Source organism: Pelodiscus sinensis, chromosome 24 (genome assembly GCF_049634645.1).
Source record: "Pelodiscus sinensis isolate JC-2024 chromosome 24, ASM4963464v1, whole genome shotgun sequence".
Lineage (NCBI taxonomy): Eukaryota > Metazoa > Chordata > Testudines > Trionychidae > Pelodiscus > Pelodiscus sinensis.
Window position 1 is genome coordinate 12,065,217 of NC_134734.1, and position 27,264 is coordinate 12,092,480.

The 27,264-nt window shown below is 47.6% G+C and overlaps 2 protein-coding genes across 2 annotated transcripts in view; both read left to right on the top strand.

Annotated features, from left to right (window-relative positions):
- LOC102443733 (uncharacterized) overlaps positions 1 to 27,264 on the top strand; it is a 277,521-nt gene that overhangs the window by 21,356 nt on the left and 228,901 nt on the right. The window lies entirely within an intron of this gene.
- On the top strand, positions 6,414 to 14,794 carry LOC102443568 (uncharacterized). The gene is made up of 5 exons (XM_075907179.1): positions 6,414 to 6,757; positions 10,682 to 10,787; positions 11,468 to 11,594; positions 13,080 to 13,193; positions 13,514 to 14,794. The coding sequence occupies exons 1-5, from the start codon at positions 6,723 to 6,725 to the stop codon at positions 14,635 to 14,637; spliced, it is 1,506 nt and encodes a 501-aa protein (XP_075763294.1). The 5' UTR covers positions 6,414 to 6,722; the 3' UTR covers positions 14,638 to 14,794.

Consider the following 27,264-nt stretch of genomic DNA (forward strand, 5'->3'; position numbering starts at 1 on the left):
CATCAACCCTGCTGAGTCTTGCTCCCTACACCTAGATGCTCCTAGCACCCAGACCTCCCAGTTGAGCCCCAGAGCCTTGGTGTACACAGCACTAGGTCAGTAGAAGTTTTCTGTTACCTCACTACCACCTCCTGTGGAGGATGGATTAACTGTAGTGACAGAATCACACCTCCCCCACTGCTGTGTGTCTCTGTTCTGAAGTGTGATGATACTGTCACATTCTAAGGATGCATCTACATTGCACCCATAGCTTGAAATAAACGACACAATTTGAGCTACACAAATTACGTAGTGTATTTCAAGTCAATTTGGAAATAGCTTATTTCGTAATTTGTTGCTGTCTACACAGCACCAACTTTTGAAATAATCCACTATTCCAAAATGTTCCTTACTCCTCATGGAATGAGGTTTACAGGGATGTCAGGATAGCGCGCCCATTATATTTTAAAATAATGGGCTTGCTGTTAAGATACCTCCAGTATCCTGAAATAGGGCTGCAGTGTAGATGTAGCCTTAGTGTAGATTAGCTTTAGAGTTTGTCATGGGGGAGGTGTCCCAGGTCTGGTGGGGGCTTTAGCATCAAATTGGGAGGCAAAGCAGTAGTCTCTGAGCTTGGGAAGAGGCAGGCAAACAAATGAAACTGTAAGCAAAATCCAGTGCTTCAGTGTCCCACTTTGCATTGGGAAGGTCTGAAAAAAGTCCCTGTAACACAGCACATCCCTCTCACCATTACACCTCACTGGCAGCTGGCTTTGCTTGGTTAGTGCAGAGCCAGAGTATAGGCAGCATGAGACTCCTGTATTTTTGGACACAGGTCTTGAGTACCAAATGCTCTGTACAAGTAGAGGACACTGGTACCTGGACTGTGGTTCTGCCTCTTGCTCCACCCCACCCTTGCTCTGCCTCTTCCCTCCAAATCCACATGTATTGTTCACCCTCCTGCACCTGCTCCATGCTGAGGCCCCTCCCACTCAGCCTCTTTCCCCCTCTCCTCTTCACTTTACCTCTTCCCCTGAGCCTCCCTTGTGCCTGTTGCATAAATTGCTGGTTTCGTCCCCTTGGAGGCTAGTCTGATTTACCCCAAGAAGAGAGTCACACTTTCAGGCTGGGTCCAACTCAAGTTTATTGGTTGCAACCCAGGTACGGCTAAGGAACTCAATGTTCAAAGCAGAGCCGACGACCAACATCTCATAGGCAGGGGTTCTTATAGGGTTAACATCCTTCCTGGTTTAGGTGCCTTAACATGATAGGTTACTTCATTTTTGACGTTTAGCATTCCTATAGGTCAGGTTAATTTTCCAAATGAGGTTAAATACAGTGCTCATTTGCTGACTTTGCGGTTACAGCTGTGTTACATTCATTCACTTTTGCTGAACAATGGGCGAGCCATACTTCCCTTTTTCCTTTCCTGCTTGAGCCGGTCACAAGTTTAAAGGATGTGGAATCTATCCATATCTCTACTTAACAGAAGACTGGTTTCACCTCCCCTCGTCTCCTTATTATAAGTTATTACTTGTGACAGGCCTTGACCTTTGTCATGTCTTACTCCTATACAAATAGCAAATATATCTAAGCATTAGCAATGTATGTATATTGTACGTGCCCCTCATAGGGGAATCAATGGCTCCGGGGGATTTGACTTCCCTTTTACACATCAATTCCCCCCTCAAGAGGCTTTCTCTTTCTTATACCTCATCAGTTTCTTCTTTAGCTAATCTTTGGTAATGTACAAGCATTTCATGGTTGACAGTAGTCAATACAGTGCGACGTATAGAGGCAATTATACAAGGTATAAAACAGGGCATTAAGCATAATATAATCACAACAAAACTAAACTAAACAGGAATGTGTACCAACATAGCACAACAAGAGTTTTCCTCTTTTTCTTTGAAACAGTCGTGGTTCAGCATCATGCAGGGGAGAGGTTACTAGCACATCACCCTGTAATATTTCGATTCTTCTGGTGTCCAACAGGTGGGAAAGCAGGACCAGAAGAGAGAGGCTTATCAGCAGTCGGGGTAGGATCATTTTGCAATGGGAAGCATTGGCCAACAGTCAGTTCTTGGCACTTCACAGCGCTGATGGACATAAGAGTCTTTAATCTCTGAGCCAAAAGCCAGCTAGCTCTTTTGGAACCAAGGTTATTTCCTAGGAATAAAGCAAACCGTAAAAACAATCCCACGCGGTTGCTTGATACCGGCCTTATCAAAGTGAGGCCTTTTTGGCATGTGGTTGCCAGGGGAACCAGGGTCGCAGTTATTGCTGTAGCATACGCTTCTCAGGCTGACTTAATGATTTGAGTTTGTCAGTCCTTAGCAAGATACCATGGACTGCCTCAGTTTACTCCTATAGTTCTTTTCTCTTGACTTTGGGGTTCTTCTTAATCTACTAGGTTAAATACAACAATTTAAGGGATTTTAATTTACTCTGGAAGTGCTGGTACAGCACTATCATTATTATAAATGTTAAAATCAAAACTCTCTACATAATTTGGCAAACACTATTCAAATCCATCCCCAAGATATTTCGTCGCCTTACTGGCACTGCCCATGATTACAGGTTTGACCTCTACTGCCTGGTTGAGTGCTGCAGAGATAGGTGTTTGGCATGGCCCACGGTGTTTCCCTATCTGTGTGTACCTCAGACGGCCAGCCCCGATATATCTTTGGGCATTGGCCACCAACTTCTTGATCTTTGCCTGCAGGGCCAGTAAACCCTCCTCTTGGTGCTTACTTCCGCCGTGCCACTCAGCATCTCATGTGAGGTTATCTCCACTACCAAAGTGCGATATATCCACAATCTATTGACGGTTAGGCCGCTTGATGAGGGACCGTTATGCACACAGAGGATATACAGAGGGGCAGGATGGAGTGATCTGTCTGGGTAGTCAAACACCAGTAGGTACCGTTCATTTGGACCAGCTCAATGTTCATTTATTTTTCTATGACAACCACATCAAGCCTAGGCAGATTCGTCATGATGTTAAATGGGCAGGTACATAAAATTTCCTTATCAAAGTGGGTGCAACAATCCCTGGGTATAGGGAGGCTCCCACACCTTCAGAATAAGCAATGCCTTCTATTCTATCTATATGCCCTTGCTTTGGTACAAGCAGGGAGGTTACCATTCTGATCTGATCTGAGTGAGGAATCCTCAGAGGGACCAAAAACAAATGGTTGTACTATGCCCTGTCCAGGTGGGCCTTTGGGTCCTCATGGATTCTCTCTTTCCCTACTCCCATGGGTAGGCACAGGGGAGATTGGGGACTCACCACCTTAAGAACTGAGTGGTAGTGGCTAAAGCTTACCTTATTCTTCAATACTGGCCTTCTAATTTCTTTATTTTACTTCCAATCCAATTAGCTTTTGGTCCAAACATCAGGTTAGGTCTACAGAGCTGGACAGATCCTTCAAACTATTTAGGATCAATTGATTAGCTTGGCTGGTGTGTAGGCCTTTACGGGCACTGGATATTACTGCATTTACAAGTCTGGATTCTCATACAATTTCTGGGTTATGACATAAGTGTTGCTGATAGGGTTACCAGGCTCAAACCAATCTGCGATGGTATCTGCTAAGCCTTGTCATTGCCTAATCAGGCATTTGCCAATTTGATTAACCAGTCTAGCACACAGCTGGTCTGTACCAGTGTGGAACATCATCAAGGTAAGGATCAGTGACAGTTGTCCTGGTTCTGGAACAGGGGCCTGTTCAGGGCATGATGCACAATTGGGAGGCTCTATTTTGTCCTTAAAGTCCTGGTTGATGATATCCAAATGAGGGCAAGTTAGCAATGGCCATTAAAGCAAAACTAGTCTGGTGGGAAGGAGCTAGTCCTGTCTCCCATCCTTCTGTTCACGTGATGTACTCCTTGCTTCCTTCCAGTTCTTTTTGTTCACCTGTGGAGACATTGTTAACATTCTCCTAGCCTAAACAATTTTCTATTCACAACATTTGCAATACGTATTACAATTAAGACACACAAGACAAACTTGGACAGAACACAAACTCATTATGTCATGAGACAGAACCATGGCATTTTGTTGTTGTTTTTCTTCAACTGGCACCAGCGCTTTCTGATTATCTGAAAGACAAGAAAACATTTCTCCCCCCCCACCGGGGTGGCCTATTATAACTTAAAATACTGCCTAAGATCTGTTAGGGGAACGGGTTACAGCTAGTTCCTTACCATTTTCATATGCGAGTGAGCTGCAACTTTCTGAGAACAAGAGCGCTTCATCGGTACTCGTGACCTTCCACTCCCTTGAATTACCTTAGAGTTGCTAGCCCTCCCCAACAGTGGCATGGTTCTGTTTCCCTCTCGTATTTCAGACCGGGCCCTTTTTTCCTCTTATGATCTGTCTTGATCCTGCTAAATGACTTTTCTTAATTACACAGATTTGTCTAGCATTAATTTGGTAAGGAGAGTGGGCTTTCTAGTTAGCCCCCACACTTCCTAATTCTTTTCAGTATATGATTTTCATAACATCCAGGCTGCAGCAGTTGAGTTATGCTGCTGGCTCTGGAGCACATATACTATCCAGGAATTAATGTGGGGCCAGGAGGAGCCAATTCACTTTACAGGCACCTGGAGGGAAGCCAGGGCCTCTCAAAGCCCAACTGCAGCATAAGCCCAGCTGGGAGAGGGGCTGGGCAGAAAGAGCTTTGCAGTCACTCTTTGCAGAGAGTGGAAACTGGCCAGGGGCAAAGAAGAAATCCATGTGAAGGCTAAAGCCTGGGGTCCTGTCCTGCTAGAGAGTCCAGCAACAGCCTGAGAAGGGTGGAGGAGCCAGGAGAAGAGAGGAAGCTCTGGAGGGGAAACAGAACTAGACAAGGAAATAGAAAGGTAGGCTAGAAATAGAAAGGTAATAATAGAACCTTATTTGTAGTTGTTTTGGTGCCTACCGCTCCTGCAAGGCCAACAGGCAAGCTGTGGATTCAGTTTGCCCAGTTCATTCTCTCCTTTGATATGTGCTTATCCCAAGCTCAGGCCTTCTATTGCCTGCCCCATGGAATAAAGCCACACAAAGTGCTTTGTCTCACAGCCAGGCTCTCAGCCTATTTCTTTCTGAGCTGCCCCGAATAACTACACTGATCATGTCCCAAATTTTCCATGACAGTCCTGAATTTAAATGCACTGTCTTGGTGCCCCATCAAGTAGGGAAATATTCCAGAAAAAACCCACCGGACCTGGCTAGAAATGGCACCTCCGTTTCCTTTCCCAGCTGGGACAGCCTCGCAGATGCTAGCATGGCACAGCACCAATGCTCTCTCCCGCCCCAAGCGCGTAGGCACGTAGCCAGGGCTGTTTCCAGTGGTGCGCAGTTTCCGGGTTGGGTCGGAAGCTGGAGCCCGGAGCATTCTCTGAGCTCCAGTGCTGTGCCAGTCCCCGCCCCACCACCACACAGCCTCCTCCCTCCCTTTCCTTGCTGGATGCCTCTGCCACGCATGGACCCATCCAGCTGCGTCATCTCCTCCTCAGGCAGCCACTTGCTCTTTGTACTGCTGTGGAGGGCGCAGGGCGGGTCCAAGAGCACGCCTCACGTGGCTGCCTCTTGACTCCAACTGGAGCCAGGGCCACCCACTGTGCTATTTTTAGTACCACGGTCTGGTTCCCCGCCGATGGCCCCAGCTCCCATTGGTGTCAAACAGCAGCCGCAAGAGGTGTATTTCAGCTGGGGCAGCCTCACTGCAATGGGCCTCATGTGGCTGCTGCTTGACTCCAGCTGGAGCTGGGGTTGCCCACAGGGACCAGGATTGCAGTACTAAAAATAGCACCATGCCTGGCCTCTGCTGCAGTCCCAGCACAGGGTCCCGCCCTGAGAGCAGCTGGGACTGGGGATTCTGGGGCTGGGAGGGCAGTACTAAAAATAGCACCCTGGCCCTGGCTCCAGACCCTGCAAATTGCTTTCTATGTGGAAGGCAGAAGGTGAGGGAAGGGGAAGGTGAGGTGATGAGAGGAAGGTGCTTGTGCTGAGAGGAGAGGAGGAGGCCAGGGCAGGAGAAGGGGAAGGCATCAAGGGGCAGAGGGGAGGAGAGACAGATAATGGGGGGGGGAGGGGGGCAAAGGGCTGAAACAATCAGAACGTTGGGCAATACTTGGGCAACCTGTGCGTGCCTCAGTTTCCCCTGTGCATACCTCAGTTTCCCCTGTGTACGGTGGGGATCCTGGGGAGGGGGCCAGGCTGTTGGCTTTCAGGGCAGGAGGGTGTTACCAGCCATTGGGGCCACTCTCTCCCCCCCCCCCCCCCCCGGTGAGCTCTGAGAAGACCATGGCCCCTACAATGACCAAGGGCGCAGAGGCAGATGGGCCCCTCTCCCCTGCTGCAGCAGGCGGGAGGCTCAATGCGGGGCGGGCAGCAAAGCGTTAATACGCCCCCCCCCCCGGCAGCCCCGCAATTTCCCCTCCCCCCGGACCGCTTCTGGCCGGGCTGAGGAGGGGGGTTAGCGTCAGGCCGGGCCCTCCCATCTCCGACCCGCGCGCGCGCGCAGCCGCCCAACGGCACCAACGGCTCAGCCACGCGTCGGTCTCAGCGTCATCACCGCAGCACAATGGATTTCGTCACTTCCGGTCCCTGGCCGGCTCTAGGCGCTGCCCCTTCCGCTTGCGCAGAGGTTCGTCCCCTTTCCCGCCTCTGCGTCACTTCCGGGCTGTGCGTTGCCGGATGTTAATACCGAGCCAGAAAGCAGGAGGGTTGGTCAGTGGTGCGGAGCGGCGGGGGGATGGAAAAGCCCGCGATGAGGGGAGAAGAGGAAGGGTCAGTGGGGCGGGGAAACCGGAGCTACGGGGGTGGGTCTGGTCGGGGAGGACGGAACTGCCTGTTTTCTATTGCTGCCTGGTCTCAGTCTCCAAAACGTGCCTGGCTGCGGGGAGGAAGGAGCCAGTGTCCCCCCCTGCAGCCTAGGCCCTGCTTACCCCATCCCGTGCCTCCCCTTCGGCTGCCAACAGTCACCCCAGGCTCCTGCCGACCCCCCCAGGAGCCTTCTAGCGACTGTAACCCCTCCTTCGTCCTCTGAAACTGGTCTCCCCCAGGTACTCCCTGCTGCCCATTTGAAAGGTGAAGGCGGTGGTGCGAATGATTGTTTTGTCCCTGTATGGGGCTTTCATATAAAATCCATTCAAACATTTCCCCCTGTTCGCTCTCGTTATTTAATAACACTATAAAATCCCCTCAGATCCTGGTGTTTCTGTCACAGAATATCAGATTTGTAGTTTGTGACTCATTTTCTCTGCCATATGAAGACCGATACCAAGTTTGCCCCACTATCTCTAGGGCTACGCCTAGACTGGCATGAGTTTGCGGAAATACTTTTAACGGAAAAGTTTTTCCGTTAAAAGTATTTCTGCAAAAGAGCATTTAGATTGGCAAGGAAGCTTTTGCGGAAAAGCATCCGTGGCCAGTCTAGACGCGATTTTGCACAAGAAAGCCCCTATCGCCATTTAGCTTTGTTGTGCAAAACAATTCTTCCCTGTCTACACTGGCCCTGTTGAGCAAGTATTCTTGCGAAAGAGAGCTTTTTCCCGAGCGGGAGCGTGAAAGTGTTTGCGCAAGAAGCACTGATTTTGTACATTACCAAGACAGTGCTCTCGCGCAAATTCAAGCAGACAGTGTAGACAACTGGCAAGTTTTTGCGCAAAAGCTTATGAGCAATAAGCTCATAGCAGTGGAAACATTAATATTCTTTCAAGAGCAGGCATCAGTCTCAGAAATCTACTGTCTGAATGCAACAAAATTTGTCTGTACTGCACTTCAGTAAAATAACAAAATGATTTCAGTGTCTCCACTCACACCGTATAATTGTGAAAAAAATGAATATTTTTATAATAACTTCCACATCAACTGGAAGAATGTCAGATGCATCGTTAAGGATTTTTGGCGTGTCAGCTGATATCAACAAGTCTGCTGCATCTCAGAACAGAGAAAACAATCATTTAATTGGTCACTTGTCTCACCTGGTAGGACGTCAACATTAACTCCAGTTCTTTCATGATTTTATTAAGATAGGAACAAATTTTGATCTTTGTGGTTATATGAATCTGTAATAACGGTGAGACACAAAGTATTGCCCAATTCCTATTGCAAAATCTTTTGAGCTTCTGGAGCAAGACAATTTTTCACAATTACTTCACAATTTGTTCATGCTGATAAATTTAGGTTCAAACAATGGTGAAATTAACTTAGAGGTTCAATCTAAACAGCTGAAATTGTGATTATGTTGCATATGTGATATGCAATTAACATTTCCTTTGCCACAAGCTCCATTTTAACAGAAATTTTGTAATAAATTTCTATTGAATTACTGGAAGCTTCTGAGCTGACAGCTAACTGATATTTCTTTGATTGAATATGTATAGTGATGTCAAATTTCCCACCATGAGCAACATTTACGTCATTACTACATTGGGTCAAAATGTTACAGGTGGGTTGTCATGTTTATTTAAAAAAGGATATTCCTTTTGCAAAACCTTATTAAAAGTACACTTTCTTTTCTTGCCTGTTGCACTCATCTTGACACTAAAATAAAATTTACAATTAAATTAGTGGGCTGCACCCCCTGCTCGCTACTCTCACCAACCCCCCTCTCTCCGGCCATTATACTCTCCAGTCCTCCAAAAAACCGCAACCCTTTCTGATGTGTCCCCCAACTGAAAAACTTTAGTTCCCTGGTGCTCCAGCCCCATAGTCGGGGGGGGGGGGGAGGGGAAGGGCAGGGAGGACTGAGGTTCAAGGCCTCAGGCCAAATTAACTCTTCTGGGGTTCCAGGGTTAGTGGATTTTGTCGGCCCCCATAGGCTCTGGGGTGGGGCCATAAATTAGGGGTTAAGCATGCAGGATGGGGCTGCCAATGAGTGGGATGGAGGTGCAGGATCTGGGAGGGAGGTGAGCTGTAGGAGGGGGTGAGGGTGCAGGGTATGGCCAGGAGGGAGGGTGTAGGAGCAGGCTAGGAGTAGGGTGTCTAGCCAGGAGGGACGGTACATGAGCAGGATGGGGGTAGGATGTCTGCCTGGGGAGAGGGTGCAGGAGAAAGGGAGGGCGGAAGAGCAGGTTGGGGGTGGATAGGGTATCTGGCTAGGGAGGAGGTGCAAGAGCAAAGGAGGGTGCAGGAGTGGGCTGGGGTTGCAGGGTCTTGGTGGAGGTGTGTGAGAGAGGGATGGAAGTGTGGGGTCTCAGCTTGAGGCGGTATGAGTGAGCGGACTGGGGGTGCAGGGTAGGAATGTTAAGAAGCGAGTAATTGACTAATCATGTACAGGGGCGGCCTGTGAGCCTAGTTGAGCTAGGCAGCTGCCTAGGGTGCCGCTGGCCCGGGCGCCTGATAATGACGTCACGGGGCACTGGGGTGCCCCATGATGACATCATGGCCATTGACAGCTGTTCAGGCGCCAGCCTAGGGCGCCAGCTGCTGCAGCGAGCCTCGGGCCACTCCTGATTGTGTACTCGATACAACTTGTAGCAAGTACATAATTAGTCAATAACGGGCCCTGCTGCAACTCTGCAGTTTATATGCAGTAGAAGCTAGGTGCGCAGGCAGCCCAACTACTACTGCATTTAAACTGCAGTGGGGATAGGTCTGGGACCTGGCACGAGTTGGGACTCAGTGGTCCCAGCTTGCACCAGGTCCTGAACTGCTGTGCTTCTCCATTTTAAATGTAGTCTGAACTGCCAGGCTTTTACTACATTTAAAAGGCAGAGCCGCAGCAGGGAACCCAGCATGAGCTGGGACTTAGAAATCCTGGCTCACGCTGGGTTCCAGACCACTGTGCCTCTGCTTTTTAAATGTAGTAAGAGCCACCTGGTTCTTTCTACATTTAAAAGGCAAAAGCGCAGTGGGGGAATTTCTGAGATATTTCAGTGCTTTACGGGGACAATGTGACAGATCATTTACAATTGAGACTGTCCTGGATTTCTGGGACATATGGTTGGCGTACTTATGTCTCACGTTGTCTTTTTCTGCTTGTCTAGGTTAGGGATGTGAACGACTGGGTGCTTCCCCCTCTGCTCCTTGCTGCCTCTATCAGAAACAGGTAGCAAGAGGGATAGAGGAGGAGGTGCTTTAGAGCAGCAGTGTCACATGTGACCCGGGGCCAGACCCTAGGCTCTATGTGGCACTGTCGCTTTGAAATGTTGCGTGGGCTGCACGTGATGTTTTATAGCAGCAGCACCACGTGGAGCCCGGGGTCTGCCACTTTGAAACACTGCGTGATACCAGGCTCCCTGCAGTGTTTCAAAGTGGCAGTGCCACATGGCACCTGGCGTCAGCTGGGGACTCCATGCAGTGCTGCCGCTGTAAAATGCTGTGGGGAGCAAGGGGCCAGCGGTGGACTGCTTGAGTCCCGCACTGGCCCCGTGCTCCCGCAGAGCTTTTGCCTTTCAAGTGTAACAACAGTCCAGAGGCGAAGACGCCCATATTGACTAATTGAATAGTCGATTAGCCCATTAATCTAAATTTAACATCCCTAAACTAGGTACTGGCATGAAAGTGACCCTGCAGAAACTGACTCTCCTCTCCTCAGGGAGGTTTAAAATTTTACCTTAGCCTGGAAGAAGGGACACAGTCTACACTATAGTAAAGAGATAAAGCAGTGTTCAAGTATGGCAAAATCTGGGATATCTGTCTATAGGGAACGGGCCTGAGAGAATCATGATGGGAAATTAACTCAAGCCTGTTCTGAAACCTCCACAGTTGGCCTACCCTGACAAGTTGCAGAATGATGTCCATGTTGCCCTCCAGCTCATCCCATTCTGCATTGGGACAGGGAAGAGAAATGGATACGTTAGAGCCAATTCAGGTAGGGATTATTGATGTCTGCTTATCAGGTTCCTGCAGTAGGGAGCAAATACATGGGAGGTGGGAAGGTTTGGGTCTGGTTTGAAGGTTAGAGTGGGGCAGGAAATACACAGGGTGGAGAAAGGGAAGAGAACAGAATATAGCAAACCTGCCAGGACTAGTTTAATTTGTATCTTAGATTCTAGTAACTGACTCATGATGATAGGATGTGGAAATGCCTTAATATAGGGAACAGGAAATAAACCACCTATATTTGGCTAGGAAAACTGGGCAGAATCCCAGTGCTGGAGCCTGATGTGACTAACCAGCAGCTCCTGAGATATGAAGGGGGTCACACATCTGTGAGTCTTAAAGGAGCTACCACTCTCCTCACATCCAACTCTTCATAATGAGGAGAGTGTTGGGTTTCCTACCAGGGGACTTTACTTGAACTCTGGAAGGGGGTGCATCTACTGTATCAGTCTCTGGCTAGTAGAGGTGGGATGGATCTGCTGCGAGAGACAAGGGGAATCTCTCTTCATCCTCTCATCCTGGAGTTTCCTGGATGCTCTGAGCAGCGTGGGATGGAACTCTGCTCACTCAGCCACCCAGAGTTTCCTTTTGACAGGCTCCTTTCCTCCGTGAATGGTGGGACTGTGACTGCGGCAGCAGGTGCTCAGATTTGGACTCTTGCTCTTTCAGGGGCTCGTGACCTTTGAGGAGGTGGCTGTGTATTTCACCAGGACAGAGTGGGCTCTGCTTGACCCCACTCAGAGAGCACTCCACAGGGATGTTATGCAGGAGAATTATGAGAATGTGACCTCACTGGGTAAGGAGTCCTGTCCCGTTGGTTCTTAGAAAGGTAAATGAGGAGCTGAGGATCACACTACCCCTACAATAAAACCTCAACTCTGTTTCAGCATCACCTCAACATGCCAGTCAGACACACACTAGAACTCTGCCCTTCTGTGCTATGGTGAGTGGTGGTAGTGAGGAGAGGATAGAGCACAGGAGCACTTTAGCACAATGTTACACATCTTCTGTCTGCTAAGGTAAAACTGGGTAAGATAAGTTTTATCTACTATGATAAAAGTTAGGTCTAGCATAAATGAACAGAAGCTTCCTGACCTTTCTGGCAAAAGAGCAGTTTAGCACAATGTCAGACATCTCCTATTTGCTCAAGTAAAACTTGGGCTTAGATCCAGCATAACGAACACAAGCTTCCTACCTCTCACTCAAACAGTTAGCCTACTCCACCCAAATCAGTTCAGACTTGCAAAATGATATCACTCCCTAGCCCTCACCTTAAGGTTTCCTTCTGAGGCATTGCCTTCCCTTTCTGCTTACTGAGTTGTGAAGACCACTAATGTGTGGCACCAGGCAGCTGACAGTTCTCACAGGAAGAGCTCTGCCTTCCATGCCTCTGCTATCGCAGCCCATAACACTGAGCCCTGAAATGGGTCAGCCAAGGTCCCTCAACTTTCACATGAAGCTTATAGGGGGCACGGCTTCTGTCTGGTGTCTTCACTTTCTGGGACATCAATTTAAACTCTCTGTGTTTTAGGGGCTTCTTTGACATGTGGCAGACCAGCGAACAATCTGGCCTGCTGAAGAGCTATGGCCCCCTCAGTTCTCCAACCGGAGATGCTTTTTACACAGCTTTACTATGAGAACAGCCACATGCCATATGCTATGACTAGCTGGGTTTCCTATGAGCCAGAATTCTGTGTTCCCCAAGTTCAGTTCTTCAGGAGTTACTAATTTGGGGGTGAGAGTCTCAAGCATTTTTCTCGACCTCTTTTTGTAATTCAGTTTTGTGCTACAAACATCCCCAAGTTTCCACTTAGTTCTGGTGACAAACTGTCTGTTCTGGATGTGAGCTTCAAACTAGTCCTGTGATGGAATGTAAATGTCTTGTTCGCAGTTTCCCCTCATAGAGAATGGCCTTTTAGCCAAGTGATAGCCTTGCTGTCTCTGAGGAACTGGTCTGGGGGTGTTCTCCAGTATTCACATATATTATGAATGACATCCTGCAGTAAAATCGCAAATTTACTGACAGTGTTGCTATACATAAATAGGATGATAATGCTTAGTGGTTTGAGATTTGAAATAATACATCAGAAGGCATACTTTACACAAAATATCTCATCATTGTGTAAAAGTGAACATCAGGGCACAGTGTGTCACACACAGTGTTAGTCTGTGTTTTCCCTATAGGTAAGTAATTCAGGCTCTTATGAGCACAGTTTTCTGTACCTTTGAGGATCTTGATATGTGGGTGCAGGATCTCATGTGTGTTCTTTCTTCTGGGCAGGGTTTCCAGTTTCCAAACCTGATGTGATGTCATTACTGAAACAAAGGGAAGAACCATGGGTTCCAGACCTGCAAAGTTCAGAGGAAAGAGAGATCCTGAAAAGTCCCTGTCCAGGTGATAAAACATGAAATGAACTCAGAATCTATCAGATACAAAGATCCCTGGGAGCCATCTTAGTTCAGGATTGTCCCCAGGAGCTATCGTATTTTGAGGATCGATATAGCTCACAGCTTCCCAGCTGACACCTGGCAGTAGCTTCCCTCCCCTCCTATTGGGAATTTGGGATGTGAAGGTAGAATTGATTCCCTCCTCTCTCTCCTTTGGTGGAAGAGTTTGGGCAAATTCTGTTCTTTATTTTTATTTGACATCTCTCCAGCACTTATTTTGGTTTGGGCTTCCCTTTTCTATCCCTGTTTGAGATTTCTCTATTGCAGCAGGTGATGTAATGGTGAATGAGAAACAGAATTGTCAGCAGGAAGTTGCTGAGCAAGTGGAACCACATGAAGCATTGCCACAGAGATCCAAAGGGAATGTGTCCAGGAACTACGAGCAGAGAAAAATCTGTGAGATTCAATGCAAACTGGAGAAAGAAAAGGGAAACAAGTCAGGAGAGAAAGTAGATAAATTCACTTGCTGTTGGAGAACTCAAAAGCACCTCAAAGAAGCCACAGCTCAGCAGGAAATCACCAGCAGAAAGAAACAAAATGTACGCAATGAACATGGAGAAAACTTCAGGGACTGCTCAGCTCTTATTAGACATCAGAGAGTACATAGAGTAGGGAGACCCTATGAATGTTGTGAGTGTGGGAAAACCTTCACTGCCAGCTCATCCCTTGTAACACATCGGAGAATCCACACAGGGGAGAGGCCCTATGTGTGCTCTGAGTGTGGAAAACGCTTCACTTGGAGCTCAGACCTTACTAAGCACCAGAGAATCCACACAGGAGAGAGGCCCTATGTGTGTTGGGAGTGTGGGAAAACCTTCGCTGACAACTCAGCCTTTATTCAACATCAGAGAATGCACACAGGAGAGAAACCCTATGTATGTTGTGAGTGTGGGAAAAGCTTCACTTGGAGATCAAATCTTACTATGCACTGGAGAATCCACACAGGTGAGAAACCCTATGAATGCAGCGAGTGTGCGAAAAGCTTTAGTCGGAGCTCATCTCTTATTAGGCATAAGAGAACCCATACCCTGGAGAGACCCTTTTTATGTAGTGAGTGTGGGAAAAGCTTCGCTACCAGCTCATCTCTTATTACACACAAAAGAATCCACACAGGCGAGAGACCCTATGAATGCTGTGAGTGTGGGAAAACCTTCACTGACATCTCAGTTTTAATTCAACATCAGAGAAGACACACAGGAGAAAAACCCTATGTTTGTTGTCAGTGCGGGAAAAGCTTCACTCAGAGCTCAAGTCTTACTGCACACTGGCGAATCCACACAGGGGAGAAGCCCTGTGTGTGTTTTGAATGTGGGAAAAGCTTCACTCGGAGCTCAAATCTTTCTAAACACCGGAGAATCCATACAACTGAGAAACTCTATGAATGCTGCTAGTGTGTGCAGAGTTTTACACAGAGCTCAACTCTTATTACACATCAGACAATCTGTAGTGGATATCAATAATATAACCCTTAAGCATGTTTGAACTGTTTGTGTCACCTTTATCTGTCAGATTGTCCAGATGAGTCAATTATATTTGTCTTTTGCAGTTTTCCCTTTTTTGGGTGCAGTCTGTTGTACCATCTCTGATCTCCTGTGAATAATGGGAGCATTCCCCTTCTTCCAGGCTATATCTATACTACAGAGTTTTTGCACAAAAACTTTTTCTTGCGCAAAAAAAGTACAGTTAATCATAAGAACACAGGGCTTTTTGTGCAAAAGTTATTCCTCTTTCTACGAGGAATAAGTCTTTTTGCGCAAGAGCTCTTGCGCAAAAAGGCATGTGTGGATGGGCGCAACAGGGGTTTCTTGTGCAAGAAATGGTTAAAATGGCCATCAGAGCTTTCTTGTGCAAGAGCGCACCCACACTGCCATGGACGCTCTTGCGCAAAAGCACATGGTAGTGTGGACGCGCTATTGCGCAAGAACTTTTTGCGCAAGAACTCTTCCATAAAAAGTTCTTGCACAAGAAGCCTGTAGTGCAGACGTAGCCCCAGGAACTTGGGAACACCAGATTCATACTGCTTCTCCTATTCCAAAGTTGTTAGATTGTATCATTCTTAATTGTTTTCACATTGCTCTGGATTTTGTTGAGTAACATTTTTGTACCTTTTTTTTTTCCCCCATTCTAAATATATGTTTAACTGAAAAGAAGTACAACCAGGAAAAAAGGTGTCATTCCAGCCTTGGTAACATTGAAACTGGGGTGACATATTCCCTCCTTCCCCATCACTCCAGAATTGTTACCTCCTCTCAGAGCCATACAGAGTTTATCTTCTTCACATTCTGTCCTCCCCCACCCCCCAAGTGTCATGTGATGCTGTGTTCCCAGCTGTCTGTACTTGAAGAGGATGCTTTGACTTCTATAATCATAAATCAATGTAATTATGGCTACAGGTGAAAGTATGAAAGACTTGGGAGTTCAAATGATTTCAAGCACAATGGCATAATTTGGAGTTTAAATCCCCAGATCCATCTATTGGCCAAGCCACTTGTGGGGAGATTGACTGGCTGTTCTCCTCCCTCATTATTAAGATGATAGTGTTACACCAGAGTCTCAGTAACAAGCAAATTTAGAATGGAATTTTAGAATTTGGAATAAGGATCTGCTCATTGATGTTATGCGCTCTGGTTGTGAGAAGGGAGGCCCCTAACGGTACTTTATCTAATCACCGGTTGGATGTTCCAAAGAAACACACTAGAGTCCAGAATTAAATTTACCAATATATTATAAAATTTAAATAGAGAAATGCATGAAATGACAACAAGAATAACCAACCAATAAGATTCAACTCCCACTCCAAATAGAAGAAAAGTTAGACAGCGAGATCCCCAATACACACAAGGTAATTATACTTTACAAAACCTCTATGCAGCAGATAGTTGTCATGGTGTTTGCGACCTGCTACCTGTAGGCTTTGATCAGCCCTCAGGGAGGAACAGCAAGTGATCCCTTGCAGATGGAATCTAGGGATCAAGCCCTTGATGGAAGCTCCCAGGTATTCACCACAGGAAGGTGTTGAATGATGTTGGTAAGTGGCACGGTTCTCACTGGGCCTTCGCCACAATGGGGTAGTTCAGGAACGATGATGTTGTCTTCTGGGTGCGGATAAAAACCAACCACCCCTGTCTGGTGTATCTCATATTCACCGAAGCTGAGCCTTCGCTACAGCACAGTGTGAGAAACCACCACAGTTGTGCGAGGTTCCTATGCTTCAGTCCTGCTTCGGGGATGTCAAGTAAGAATAGATGATGTCGATGGGTAGACAGCACTGGCTCCTGACCCTTCAGTACAGGACAGTGGACCCTCAACGATCACTGCACTCCTACTGTCAGACTGACTCCGAGGGAGCAGTACTTTTAGTAATATTCTTGGCGGGAAACCTGAAAGTAGGGTGGTGTGCACAGCTTCTGTGTGCCATGTGCACAGCTTGGTAACGGGTGTAAAGGGCTTTAGGCAGGAAACCAGAGTCCTAGATCTTCCTCGTAGTCTTTGATGACAATCGCCATTTTGAAAGCATAAGCACTTTATTCATATTACACATACCACAAACATTATAAACACTATAACCACCTTAACAGTTCCCCTCTTTGATGGTCATTTTACAGATGACAAGCTGGAAAAGTGACCATCACTATTTGTGGTAGGACATAAGCATTACATCCTAACAATACAAGTGTAACAAAGTTACAACCATAATATGTTATAACCCTAGCATACAACATGACTTATTTGAATCTCCAAACAACAATAGTCATGTGGCAAAACAAACATTTAAGCTTTAACAATAACTATTTATACTGGATCATATGATAGCTCAGAAAGGTTTGATTCCTATACCTTTCTTCATGGTGCTGTAATTTAACTGAAATTGTAAGACATACATTGTAACCTCAGATGATGTAACAATATACCAAACACAACTTGAACCATTTCAAATTTAAATTACCTCAAATTCTTGGATCAGAAAGTAGAAATTCCTTTCTATACCAGCCTCTCCTCGTGCAAACATAGACAGTAACAAGGGAAACATACACAATCACGCAACCTTGCAATGACAAGCAGATAAACACAGGGTTGGAAAATAGCATTTTAGCATCACTAATGTGCATGACATTCCCACCAACTGGGTTGTGCCTCTTGAACCAGCCTTGATATATCTCTAATTGTATCAGTAGCATGTTGGACTAAAATATTCATACTATCACCCTTTCCTTCTAAAGCTTTTACAAGGCCAATCAATTTTTCATGATGCAGCAGTTGTTGGATCACCATTAGATCAGGACTTATATCAGATCAATGTGATTGTACACTTTAAACTCAGCTTGAACGACTTCTGATGATGGATCATGTAGCGTTAGGTCTATTCCGCAACCCTGGATGCTATGCACTTTACACAAACTTAAATTAGAGTGTAATAGATTATGAACTGTATAAAAGGTGTTTACATAAAATTTTGGACATACACTGCAAATACAGACACAATATCTGTCCATTTGGACATGATGGAGCTGTTTTCACGTACAGAGTAGGAGGGTCGTGACTCATAATTGCATGTCCCTTCTGCTGCATTAAGACAAACACGGGATTCTTTCCCACAACCCAGTAGTGCACGTATACCCTAACTCGAGCTGTTCCGTACATGCCTGCATGTTTATTGTTTTATAGGACCCATTTCTAAAATTACCCATTTCCGATCACTTAAAGGTACCATAATTGATTGGTTAATATAAAAACCTGTAGGAATGATGGGATAGACTAAATCTTTGATGGCTTGGAATAAAGTGATGATTAAAGGAGTGACCTTCCTTAGAGTGGTATGTAAAATTGATAATCTTCCACCACTCTTGATGATCCTGTTTGAACTTGGTGGTTTTCTCCCATAAAATCTTTTTCACGGCGACAGAAACTTTCCCTTCTATCCCATCTCTGATGATGTCCTTTGAGATGTTGATCAGTAAACTTTGAGCTTGTATACATGACAGAGTGATGGATAGATTTTTCTGCATAACTCCTAGTGCGGTAAGGATAGTGATATGATCTTGCTCCTGGATAGCGAGCCATGTGGGTAATAATTTAGTTAAATCAACTTCTACTTGATTTAAAGTGAGCAGCGTGTGATTCATAGGATCAGAAAGTGCTGTGAAACTATGAGATAGTTGTCCTAATCAATGTGGACTTGATTAGCAGTATTGACTACTCCTATTCCAGCATCTATTCCTCCCATGATCTTCACAGTGAGATCCCTTTGGACTCTCTGTCAAACTGGATTGTGCATTACTGTGTGGACCCAATTCCTCCATCCTAAGAGCGGGCCCACATACGGCTTACGTTTGTTATTAATCCTTACCACAGATACCTGGAGTGGTATTATAACAGTTTTAATATATTGCGGTTCCACCATCACTTTTCTTGCAACGTCCCTTTTTATAACATACGGACCCATTTTGGTTACTGTGGGAGGGAATGCTATTGTCAGATTTAGGTAATAAACTATTTCAAACGGACCTCTCACAATCCAAGTTCCACTTTCGTTGAAGTTCTTCTCAATGGATTCAACACACTCGTACCATATTACAGTGGTGACTCCTTCTAGAGCACAGAAAGGGGATCTTTCATGATCCGTTGTGGTCAGGTGACCAAATTGACCACACTGTAATATCACCTCTTGGCATTCATTATTTGGTGTAACTATAAGGATTGGAATCACATCTGCATCCTGATCACGATGAATTAACTGTACCGTCATGTTGGAAATGCCTGATTTTAGGACAGATGGACTGGTAATGGTGAGGAAAATGCGCTTAAATGTTTCCCAATGGTCCAATAACCGATGACAATTGAGGATACACCTCAAAGGCAACTTCTTCCTGCAGTCCACCTGGTTCAGGTCAATGGTCCAATCACACTCTCCATGGGGCTGTAGGCCCATGTCGAACCAGTTATCGGTACATATTATTGTTTGACTGTTACCTTTTCGCAAGGCAAAGACCAACTCCTTTTCACCTTCTTTTTCATCGATGACTGTAAAATAACATTTCCCATCCCATTTGTGGGTATAAATGATTATTCCTTGTGGCTCTGAAACCTCTACATCTAGGGCCTGTCTATACGTTGGGCGGTTCAGAAGAGCAGAAGTTTTGGGTATATTCCATTGTGACAACAGTTTTCCCAAGACAACACACCTCCAATATTCGTTTTCCATGAAGAGTATGGTACTTCCTAATCTTAGACATAAACATAAAACTATATACATTAGAAGCTGAGTCTTCATCATCTGAAAGAAGACAACAAGGTTACTTTAGCTGTTCTATGGGGGCTTTACCAGTTCTTGTGCAGTAATATTTACTCTGCCACTTCCTCCTTTCCAGAGCTTTAGTTGAGTATTATGGAACCACTTCTTTACTCTTTTCTTTCCAGACACCATTTTGATTTGATAAACAATCGGGCCGACTTTATTCACAATGGGGCATGGCCCCATCTACCATGGACTGAGGGTGGTTTTTCTCACTATAAAATCGATATAGGACCTTGTCTCCCACTTCCCATTCTGTAAAGTGCAGTTGATTATTCAAACGTTGGTCCATCTTCCGTACATTCCCCTTCGAATTAGCAGCTATTGATCATTGGACATTTGTTATAGGTGTTAAAAGTGCTTTGATGTATCTGTCGGTGACTGCTCTCAGTTGATAACCATATGGGGGTACTCCCCCTGGGATCCACCACTGTTTGGGGGTAACCATAGGTCTTCCAAAGAATGCCTCGAACGGCATGAAACCATGGGAGCTAATAGTCAAACGAATGGCCATCATGATTAGAGATAAATGCTGATCCCATTTCTTTGCTGAGAGATCACTTTTCTGAGAGCGGTCTTTATAGTCTGATTTGATCTCTCGACTAACCCCGAAGCCTGAGGGTGCCCTGCTACGTAGAATCTTTGTTTAATTCCTAACACTGTGCACAAGTGTTTGGTGATTCCCCCTGTGAAATGAGATCCTTGATCTGAATCAATGACACTTGGTAATCCAAACCTTGCAAATATATGATTTAACAGGACCTTAGCAGTTGATTTTGCTGTACAATTTCTCGTTGGTATGGCCTCTACCCATTTGGTAAAGGGATCTATGGTGACCAAACAGTATGAATTGCCATTCGAGGATCGAGGAAGTGGTCCTATATAGTCTGTTTGAAATCTGACCCAGGGACCTTCTATGGCTTGGTGTTTAGAGGTCCCTTCATGATCCTACGGTCAGGATCAAAACAAGCGCTCCTGTATGGGCTGGCTATGGTAGGCAAGGAGCTTGCCTCCTGAGCAGGCATTTTAAGATTGCAAGCACCATCACAACCATCTGCTGCGTAGAGGTGAAACCTGAAAGTAGTGTGGTGTGCACAGCTTGGTAATGAGTGTGAAGGGCTTTAGGTGGGAAACCAGAGTCCTAGATCTTCCTCATAGTCTTTGAAAGCATAAGCACCTTATTCATATTACACATACCACATAAATATTATAAACACTATATCCACCTTAACAATGGGATGCTATAATTTCAGTAAATGTAAATCTATACTGAGACAGTGCTGAGTGAAGCATTGAATGGATCAGAGGGGAATGTGATGGGAGAATCTCTTGTCCTGATTCCAAGTCGTCCGATGTAAACTACTCTGGCATTTCACTTGATACTTTCATTTTCATGTATTCTACCTCTCTGATGTGGCTTCCTATCCTATCCTTCCTGAAGACTAGTTGAAGGTTAGTTTAGTTCAGGGGTCGGCAACCTATGTCTCGCGATCCAAATATAGCTCACTAGGGAGCCAGATATGGCTCTTCTGGAACCCCAACTCAGTCCCCCCTACCTCCCCCCGCAGCAGGTAGCCAGTGCTGGTCCTACAGCCTTACGGGCCCCCCACAAGATTGGAATGCCAGCAATGGCTTCCTGTGGTGGGAGAATCCCCTCCCCCCCCCCCCCCCCCGATCTTCCCTGCTGAATCCAGTATGCAGGGAACAAAATGGCCCCATGTGCTACTCTTTTCCTTCTCCTGATGTGTGGGGAACCAGAGACCAAAAATGGCTACGTGTGCTGCCATGTTCTTTCCCCCAGGAAACACTTCCTGACCCCCTCTCCCCCGGCCAGACAGCCTGCTCCTGTCCCCTCTCCACAGCCAGACACCCTATTTGCCCCCAACCTTCTCCTCTACCTTCTCTTGCTCCAGCCCTCTCCCGCCTGTCCAGACACTTGACCCTGATCCCGCTCCTGCCCCCTGGCCAAACAGCCTGCTCCAGCCCATTTCTGCCCCCTCCCTCTAGTCAGATACCCTACTCCCAGCTTGCTCCTGCACCTTACCTCCCAACCAGACCTTGCACCCTCACCCCTTCCTGCACTCCACCTCCCGCTCAGATCCTGCACCCCCATCCCTATCCCATTCATTGACAGCTCTGTCCCACATATTTAGCCCCTCATTTTGGCCCCATCCCAGAGACTAGGGGGCCCTCAAAATCCACTAACTCTGGAACCGCAGAAGAGTAAATCTGGCCTGAGGCTTTGACGCTGAGTCCTCCTTGTCCCTCTCTCCCTCCTCCCCCCACCATTGGGCTGAAGCACCAGAGGAATGAGGTGTTTCAGTTAGGGGCCACATCAGTGAGAGTTGGAGGTTTTTGGGGGAGTTTTCTTCTTTTTGCTTCTCACTTGTGTGGTCCCCAATTGATTTTTCTGTGTGTCAGTGGCTGCCAACCCAAAAAAGATTCCCCATGCCTGCCATAAATAAAGACAATGTTGAAACCTTTTGTGTTGGACATAATATTTTACTTTATATAAAAAATGAAGCCTGGCCTACAAGCCCCCATTTGGGGGTGCAGCCCCCATCTGGCTACAGTGCCATAACACTCCTGCACCCCCCCACACACACCTGAACCCCCTGCTGTGAACCCCTCATACTCCAAAATCCCCAGATTCCTGAACTCTGAGATCCCCAGACTCCTGCATCTCCACATCCCTAGTCCCCTGTCATAACACTCCTGCAGCCCCACACACCCCAACCTTGTTCCTGAGTCCACCATACACCCAAATTCCCTGCCCTGAGCCACTTATACACCCCAACACAGGATGGAGCTCAGATTTACGGGATTCTTTGAGACAAATGACCTTTTGCCAAAGTCATCACTTCTCCATTTTCCTGCACCCCTCTACAATCACATGGAGAAAGTTCAAGTTCAGCTCATGCAACAGGCAACAACCCCCCCAGTCTACAGGACATGCTAACAAAGAAACAGTAGTGATTTAAAATCTCCACTCACATGGTGAAAACTGCAGCTAACTGAAGTAGGTGCTTATGCTCACAGTGCAGTTTAATTTTGTCAATATTGTTTCACATGATTTGGAAAGACTGGGAACTAGGCAAAATGCCAATATATTTGGTACCCAGAGCATCTGTAACCCAGGGTCAGCAGAAGATATTCCCTAGCTCTTTCTGTGGCATCAGAAATGCTGCCTTTCATGATGCCAATATGGAGGAAAGAGAAGTCGGTTTTTTGTAGAATTTTCCCTTTGTAGGTGCTGTGTACACAATGTATATAAAATAGTGTTGAAAATGAAATAGCTGCAGAAAAATTGCTATTTTTAATGGAATCTCCACTTCTAGTAGACTATAGAGTCTGATTGAGGTCGATATAAAGTTCCTAGCCTAGACCTGTGCCACCAAATTGAAGAAAGACTGGGCATGAAACCATTCCAGCACATCTTTAACCTTCCAAACAAACATTCCACGGTCATCCAGCATCTACTCATGCTATTGTAAAACAGTTCTTTCTGCTAGCTAGCTTTTCTTTCTACTGCTTCATGAACCATAGCATGAAGGGGTATACCAAGACTTCCAGGATTGCTATGGTCATTTCAGCATTGCCTATGGTGATCTGGTCTGGGAAAAAAGCTCACATTTAGAGCTTTCTGTAAAGCCGTGGTCACCAACCTGTCGATTGCGATCGACTGGTCATCAGGAGGGCTTGACTAGTCGATCACAAGGCATTTGGCCCCCCCCAATACCCCCACTCCCAAGAAGCCCCACTACTTACCTCCGAAAATGGAGGTAGTGCCAGCTTCCCGCAGGGTGGAGCAAAATCTGGCAGCAGCACGCTACTTCCGGGGTTTCCGGAAGTGCGCTGCCTGCTCCCCTCCCCCAGGTCTGTGGTGCGCCAGGAGGAGGTAGGAGTCCCGAAGGAAGGCATGTGCTGGGGCTTGGGGGGGGGGGAAGAGAGGGAAGGGGAGGCACACACCAGGGCTCCCCTCCTCTGTGGGGAAGGAGGTAGGAGTCCAGAGGGTAAGTGCATGCTGGGGATGGGGGAGGAGTCCCGGGGGGAAATGTGCACTGGGGCTTTCCTCCTTTGCGGGGGAGAGGGGAGGAGTCCCAGAAGGAGGCTCTTGCCGGAGCTTCCATCATCTGGGTGGGGGGCGGGGGAGGCGTGTGCTGAGGATTCCCTGCCTCCTGTTCCCACTGGCATTCTGCTCCCACTGGCATCCTGGCCCGTATCCCCACCAGCACCCTGCCCCTTGCCTCCACTGACACCCTGTCCTCTGCCCCAGCACCCACTAGCACCCTTCCCCAGTCCCATGTCCCCTGCTCCCACCAGCACAGTTGGGGCCACATTAGTGAAGCTTTGGAGGCGTTATTTTTTTTGCATCTCACTTGTGTGACCCCAACTGACTTTTCAGTGACCCCTGAATCAAAACAGGTTCTCATAAATAAAAACAATGCTGAAACTTTTTGTGTTTGACATATTTTATTTAAAAATGAAGCCTGGCCAACAAACCCCCATCTGTCCACAGCATCATAACACTCCTGCACCCCCCCCCCACCCTAGATTTGAGCCTATCATACCCTGGAACCCCCTGTCCTGAGCCTCTCATAACGCTAAACTCCTGTACCCCCACATCCTCAGTGTTAATCCACAACACTCCTACACCATCCACACACCACAAATCTGTGTCCTGAGCCCATTATACTCCTAACCTCCCTGCCCTGAGCCCCTCCCATCCCCCAACCCAAACTCCTGCACCTTCACATCCACAAGCCTGTGGCTTGCTCAGTACCCCAACTCTCCACCTGACCCCAACACTCCCCAGCCTGGAGCCCCCTCCCTGAGCCAGCATCCCCTTCGCCACCCCATCCTGCATCCAAATTCCCTCCCAGAGCTTGCACCTCTCACCCCTTTCCACACCCAAACCCCTCATTCCCACCCCAGAGCCCACACAACCTGTTTCAACCCAGTGAGGGTACAGCTAGACTGCAGGGCTACATCTACATTGGCAAGATTTGTGCAAATACTTTTAACGCAAGAGTTTTTGTGTTAAAGTATTTGCACAAGAGAGCGTCTACCCTGGCATGTGCTTTTGCTCAAGAGATGTGCTTTTGCGCAAAAGCATCCGTGCCAGTGTAGACGCTCTCTTGTGCAAGAAAGCTCCTATGGCCATTTTAGCCGATCTTTCAAAAAATAAAGCCTTTTCCGAAAGATCCCTTATCCCTCTTGAAATAAGGGATAAGGGATCTTTCAGAAAAGGCTTTACTTTTCGAAATATCAGCGTCTAGACTGGCGCTTTTCTCCGACAAAGCTCCGTGCCGGAAAAAAAAGCAGCAGCCATTTTTATGCTAATGAAGCACGGGAGATTTAAATCCCCGCTTCGTTAGCAATTGCGATACGTCTAATTTACATCCCTTTTCCGAAAAAGGGATGTAGTCTAGACATAGCCAATGTGTTTCAGCATTGTCTTTATTTATGAGAGGGGCAGGGAACCTGTTTTGAGTTAGGGGTCCCTGATCCACAGAAAAGTCAGTTGGGGCCACACAACTAAGATGCAAAAAACAACCCCTCCAAAAAAAAAACAAGCCTCACTAATGTGGCCCCAGCTGTGATGGTAGGGGAAGAGGACAGAGTGCTGGGGCAAGATGCTAGGGCAGGTGGCAGGGTGCTGGTGGGGAGGGGCTTTGGCCAGGGGGAGGGTACAAGGGCAGCTTGTCCGGTACCTGGGGATTCCAGATCTAAGGAAGTGTGTGGGCTGCTCTTCCCCTCCACCCTCCTCCCATAAATAGCTGGCGCACTTTCTAAAACACTGGGTCTGTCACTGGGCTGGGGACGTCCTCCCCCCTGCTGCCTGCCTGTGTAGGGTGTGTGTGTGTAGGAGTCCCGAGACTGCATGCCAGCTTCAACTTCTCAGGAAGCGTGTGCTCTTCCTCTGTTTCCCACGACAACCGCGCACTTCCTGAGAAGTTGGAGCTGACATGCAGTACCGGGATTCCTACTCCCTCCCTCCCCCAACCCAATTCCCATCCTGTCCCCTGCCTTCTCCTCCCCAAGAGCCAGGGCCCCCTCCCCACTCTAACCCAATCCTCCTCCTCTCCCCTCGAGCCAGCCCCACCCACTCTAAACCAGTCCCCTTCCCCTACCCTCCCCCAGAGCCAAGCCCACCTCTCCACTCTAACCCAATCCCCCTCCCCACAACCTTATGCCCGGGTCCCGGAGCCGGAGCCACTGCTGCTGCTACCGCCACGTGCATCTCCCCAGGCGCTGGGGCCCGTGCTCTTAGCAGCCGGCTTTGAGCATGTGCTGGCTGAGACGCCATGCGCACCCTCCCTCTCCACCCAATCCAACTCCCCTCCTTCCCCAGAGCCAGACACCTCCCTTCCCCACTGTAACCCAATCCCCCCTCCCCCCAACCTTATGCCCCGGTCCCGGAGCAGAGACCCTGCCGCCGCCGCCGCTCTCCAGGCACTGGGTGCATGCGCTGAGCAGCAGGCTTTGAGCATGTTCTGGCGGGGATGCTGGGATGCCATTCACCCCTCCCCCCAACCCCTGGTCATGCTCCCTGCAGAGCCAGAGTATAAAGGCAGAGAGAGCCCCGCAGCGAGGGAGGCTGCAGGGGGAAGGAGTAGGTCAGGCTGCACCTGTGTTTCTGCAGCAGCTGAGACCCAAGTCGCTGCCCGTAGCTGACCCTGGAGCAGAGCCAGCAGCCGCCACCCCCTGGGAGGCAGGAGCGCCTGCAGCCTAGCACCAGCCCCAGTAAGGACCGGTCCGGGAGGCCAACAGACTACAGGGGTGCCAGGGCAAAGGAGCAATAGTCTCTGCCTAACAGGCCCTGGGCTGGGACCCATGGAGAGGGAGGACCCAGGTCCCCCTACCACCCGTTTCCCTACCCTGGACAATCAACCGCCTGGACGGGGGAGGCTTTTCTGGTGACTAGGCCTCAATGGCGGTATATACCCTGAGAGAGGGGCAGGAACTTTGAAATTAGGCCTCGAGCTGTATATCCCCCTGAACTTTATAACTAGGCCGCAAGGGCTGTATATCCCCTGATAGAGGGACCTGAACTTTGTGATGAAGCCAAGGGGAGACGAGCCCCTTGACAAGCCCCACGAGGAATAACTTAGAATGGCCCGTGTGAGGGGCTATTTTGAAATAGCAGAAGTGGAGCATCTACACAGGCCTTATTTCGGAAATAGCTATTTCAGAGGCATTATTCTTCATAGAATGAGATTTACAGAAGTTGGAATAAGTTGTCCATTATTTTTAAATTATTTTGAAATGACAGAATTGCTGTGTAGACGCTCACATAGTTATTTCAGAATAACAGCCATTATTCCAAAATAACTTTGTTGTGTAGAGACACCCTCTGGGTATGTCTACACTACAAAGTTAATTCAAACTAACGGACGTTAGTTTGAATTAACTTTCATAGGCGCTACACTAGCGCTCCGCTAGTTCGAACTTAATTCGAACTAGCGGAGCGCTTAGTTCGAACTAGATAAACCTCATTGCACGTGGACTAAGCCTAGTTCGAACTTACTAGTTTGAATTAAGGGGTGTGTAGCCCCTTAATTCGAACTAGTGGGAGGCTAGCCCTCCCCAGCTTTCCCTGGCGGCCACTCTGGGCACCACCAGGAAAACTTGTATGCCCCCCTCCCGGCCCCGGAGCCCTTAAAGGGGCACGGGCTGGCTACGGTGCCCGTGCCAGGTGCAAGCCTGCCAGCACCCAGCCAGC